The sequence below is a fragment of the Triticum aestivum genome, chromosome 3D (genome assembly GCF_018294505.1).
Source record: "Triticum aestivum cultivar Chinese Spring chromosome 3D, IWGSC CS RefSeq v2.1, whole genome shotgun sequence".
NCBI lineage: Eukaryota > Viridiplantae > Streptophyta > Magnoliopsida > Poales > Poaceae > Triticum > Triticum aestivum.
Genome location: NC_057802.1, coordinates 446,720,027 through 446,724,114, shown reverse-complemented (window position 1 = coordinate 446,724,114; position 4,088 = coordinate 446,720,027). Strand labels below are relative to the sequence as shown.

General features: G+C 45.1%; 1 protein-coding gene across 1 annotated transcript; it reads left to right on the top strand.

Annotated features, from left to right (window-relative positions):
* Positions 1-232: 232 nt before the first annotated feature.
* Positions 233-3,506, top strand: LOC123074901 (TLC domain-containing protein 4-B). The gene is made up of 8 exons (XM_044497633.1): positions 233-521; positions 1,653-1,741; positions 1,840-1,975; positions 2,065-2,139; positions 2,231-2,352; positions 2,437-2,512; positions 2,948-3,007; positions 3,201-3,506. The coding sequence occupies exons 1-8, from the start codon at positions 444-446 to the stop codon at positions 3,354-3,356; spliced, it is 792 nt and encodes a 263-aa protein (XP_044353568.1). The 5' UTR covers positions 233-443; the 3' UTR covers positions 3,357-3,506.
* Positions 3,507-4,088: the final 582 nt, after the last annotated feature.

Genomic DNA, 4,088 nt, shown 5'->3' with positions numbered 1-4,088 from the left:
TGTATTTAGAGACGGAGAAAGTATGATTTACTAAAATAATTGTAGTTGGGGCCCTCCCAAGCCCCGGGGCGGTCGCCCCTTCTGCCCGGCCTATGGGCCGGCCCTGCGTGGACAGACGGGCCACCTTCCCGGAGCCACGATCCGTGACGGACGCCGCCTTCTCGCGAGACCCCCCGCCTGCCGTCGTGCGTGTCCTCTCTTAAAACCCAACGCTCATACCCTCTTCCAAAACACGCTTCCACCGACGACGCCACCGCCCAAACCCCAACCCTCCTTTTCGCCCTGAAATAGATCAAGCGTGAAAAACGTGGCCTGCTGTGCTGCAGGTTTGATTTCCTGGGAGGCGTATCCGTCCATCCATCGGCGCGTAATCTCGGATCAGCTTCTTCTCCTTGGCGCTTCCTCCGCCCCTTCGTCGCTGGTTGATCCATCGGAGGGGACTCATGGACTGGAACTACGGCCCCCAGGAGCAGGTCCTGTGGCCGGCGTCGGTCCTTGCCGGCGTCCTCATGTGCGCCGCCGTAAGCTCTCCGCGCCCTCTCCTTTTTTGCTTTCTTAGTTGATCCGCTCTCCGTAGTTCAATTTCCGAGACCTTGGGTTCATTGGTTGCACGAGCTCGGTTATTTGCGAGATTGTTACCTACCTATATGCCGGTTGCTTTTGCAGTTTTGTTTGTAGCTATGCTTGCTGGTGAAGTTTGCGGCATTAGTTGTAGCACTTGGTACTACAACTTGCCAGTCAATGGTGCAGATACTTGTCAATCGTCGATGTCTCTTTTGGCAATCGAGACTGGTGGTGATGATACTGATACGTACCAACAGTTCCAACTGTGCTAGCTGGGCAGACTGTGTTGAATGCTTCCTTCTAGAACCGAGAGACCTTTTGGATTTCAAAAAAAAAAGACTAGGAAGTTCTAGGTTTTTTTTTTGCGTGGTTGCTACTATCTCGCATTGAATTTCTCTAGTTTGTGCAATGCAAATTACCAGTCGAGGGGAAGGTGCATCGGCATCAGATCAGCAGCAGTGCGTGCGTAGACCTTGCTGTTTCATGTTGCAGTATTCTGGTCTGCTCTGCTCTGGCTCTTTGGCGCAACCAGGCCAGCATGTGATCAGTGCTATTGCCTGTTTGCGAAATTGCCCACAATTTAATGTTCTTGCAAGCCGATGGATTTTTAAAATTTTGGACATAGGTGAGGTTCGTTGGAGAGATTGACAGTCTTACACATGTTCCAAAAAAATACATAGAAGATAATCTGGGTCTCATTCTGTACAAGGGAAGATAATAAGTTTGGCATTGTACAGCATTTTGCGATAACAAAAACAAAAAACGGAGTGCTAGAATTTGCTATATTAGACTCAGGACACCTTTCTTTTTCATGAACATTTGTACTTCCGAAGGTCATTATGTGTACACGGAATTGTTTCAGAAGTATTTGAATTTTTAAATATTTTTACTAAAATGGTGGAGCTCGAAAGCCGGAATCCAACTCTCGTATTAGTACCTAGGCTGATGAAGCATACTGATTCTGAATTGAAAAGTTTGCCCCTCTAATTCTGAAGTTGTCGTCTTAGAATCTTTTATCTTTTGAAATTGTTCTCGGCTATTTAGTACATTGTATCTTGCTGCAAGAATTCATAATTTTGTCCTTGCAGGTATATGAGGTAACTAAAAAGGTTAGCTCATCGTGCTTCAAGTGTTATGATGGATTAAGTCCAATGCAAAAGCTTGAGTGGAATAATAGGTAATATTTACTTGGACACAACTTTATCGTTGTACCTGTTCTTATCACACTTGACCTTTTATTTTACTGAAGTCTAAATATGTGTAACTAACTGACAGGGGCTTCTCTACGGTCCATGCATTGGTTGCTGCTGCCGTTTCCTTTTACTTAGTCATGATATCTGGCCTCTTCAGTGTAGATGTCAATGGCATAATAATTGACAGAAAGTCATGGTTATCTGATTCCATGTTTGGGGTAAGCTATGCATTGCAACTGCATCTGTCTTTCAGAACAAATGAACATCTGCGTACATATCGATTGAACATACTGTATTACTTGTGCAGGTCTCGATCGGATACTTTTTGACAGACTTGACGATGATCCTATGGCATTTTCCATCTTTAGGTGGAAAGGAATTTGTAAGTATTACAGTCATATACTGTGTGAAGAAGATTAATGTGCGTTGCTTTCTTACTGATCAGGAGTTGTTTCTATCTAATTCTGTTCCAGCTCTTGCATCACGGACTTTCCATGTATGCAATTTGTCTTGCTTTGTTCAGTGGGAAAGCACACATGTACATACTTATGGTCCTCTTCACTGAAGCCACCACTCCATTTGTGAACCTTAGATGGTAACATCTGATGCCACTAATACAGTCCTTCAACAATTCAGGTTAAGATGTGTTGTTTCTGAAAGTTATTATGATTTGGTGCAGGTATCTGGATGTTGCTGGTCAGAAGGATCACAACCTCTACTTATACAACGGATTGGCTATGTTTGTCGGATGGCTGGTATGGTACTGCTGCTCTCATGATTTAACAGTATTGCTTTCCTGAAGTCGTATGACTCATGAAACTTGCATGTTAGAATTATCAAAAATCTAGTTAGTTTCGGTGTCGGCAGCCTTTACTGTCTCTGTCGTGCCTCCGTACGCCCCTATCAACTTCGGTTCTGCCCTTTCTGTCTTTGTACAAGATTCAGATGCTCAGAGATATGTTCCTATTGAATGTCTCTGCCTTTTACCTTTTTGTTGGAAAATATATGCTCGATACGCTCCTCTTCATTACAAGTCAAATGAAAATGCCAATTGTGTGCTTCAGAAGCAGCGACCATGCCATGCTGATGCTAACGAGTTAATTTGAAGCATTTGTGACTAGATATGCCTCTAACTGTTTATTCATTGTCCTTTTTACTCTGGCATTAACACATCTTTTGTTGGCTTGCAGATTGCTCGGATAATCTTGTTCGTATATTTCTTCACTCATGTCTACTTCCATTATGATCAGGTATGCTAATATTTAAAACTTGAGATGTAGCTAAATTTGCTTGATCAGTATGATGTACTGAATTAAAAGATCATGAAAGTATATGACTGATTTAGTCCTCAGAAGATTCAGACAATTCGATTGAAACCGTTTGCTATATTGCAAAAATTCAGACGGTTTGCTGATGACGCGCGCTGTACTTGTTTTTTCGCAGGTGAAGTCCATCTTCGCCCTGGGATTCTACGGCATAATGACGGTGCCGCCGACGCTGGCCGTGATGAACGTGTTCTGGTTCTGGAAGATATGCAGGGGGTTGGTCAGAACCCTGTCGAAGATGAAGATGCATACCGCAAACGGGAAGACGGATTAGAAGGAAGGTTGATATAACTATTCTTTTTTAGATCAAAAAAGATTGACTGTTGTTCCTTGTAGATAAAAGCTCGGCTGATCAAATTTTAACTAAAATCACGACACTTATTTTGAGACGAAGAAAGCATGTTGGTGTTTGATTTATTTTTTCTAGAGTATGCCCCATGCAGAGAATTGTGGGATTGGTCATTGATGTGAGAGGTGATGCATATAGTATTATTCTTTTTACTTTCGTAGCAGCTCGCGGCCACTCGAAACCAACCCATCATCGTTGCTGAATCTGTGAAACGCTATTCCTTTTTCCTTCGCCGACGTGAAAGGCTATGCAGAGGTGGGGTGCCGCATCAAGCACTCCCACATCGTGGCGGAACTGAGCGGTCACGTGGGCGTGGGCGCGCCGGGCCGATTTTGTTCGTGCCGCACTCCGCAACAGGCGAGGCGCCGCCGCGTCGGGCTCGTGTCTACCGCGTCGTGGAAGCACGCAGAAGCGTTCGTTTGCGCCGCGGACAACGTTGCCGCCTCTGCTCTCCGTTCTTGGTCGTTTCCCTCCAGATGGCACGCACTGCTCAGCAGAGCCCAAGGCCAAAGGGTTTGCACGTCACGCAACGGCCGAAGAAGTGCGGTGCACTCACGCACAAAACAACTGGATGCGCCATCATCCTAACGGTCTTTCACGTGCACCACTATTGTTTTCCTCGTGCTTGAGGTCGAAGAAAACGTACTACTCTCTCCG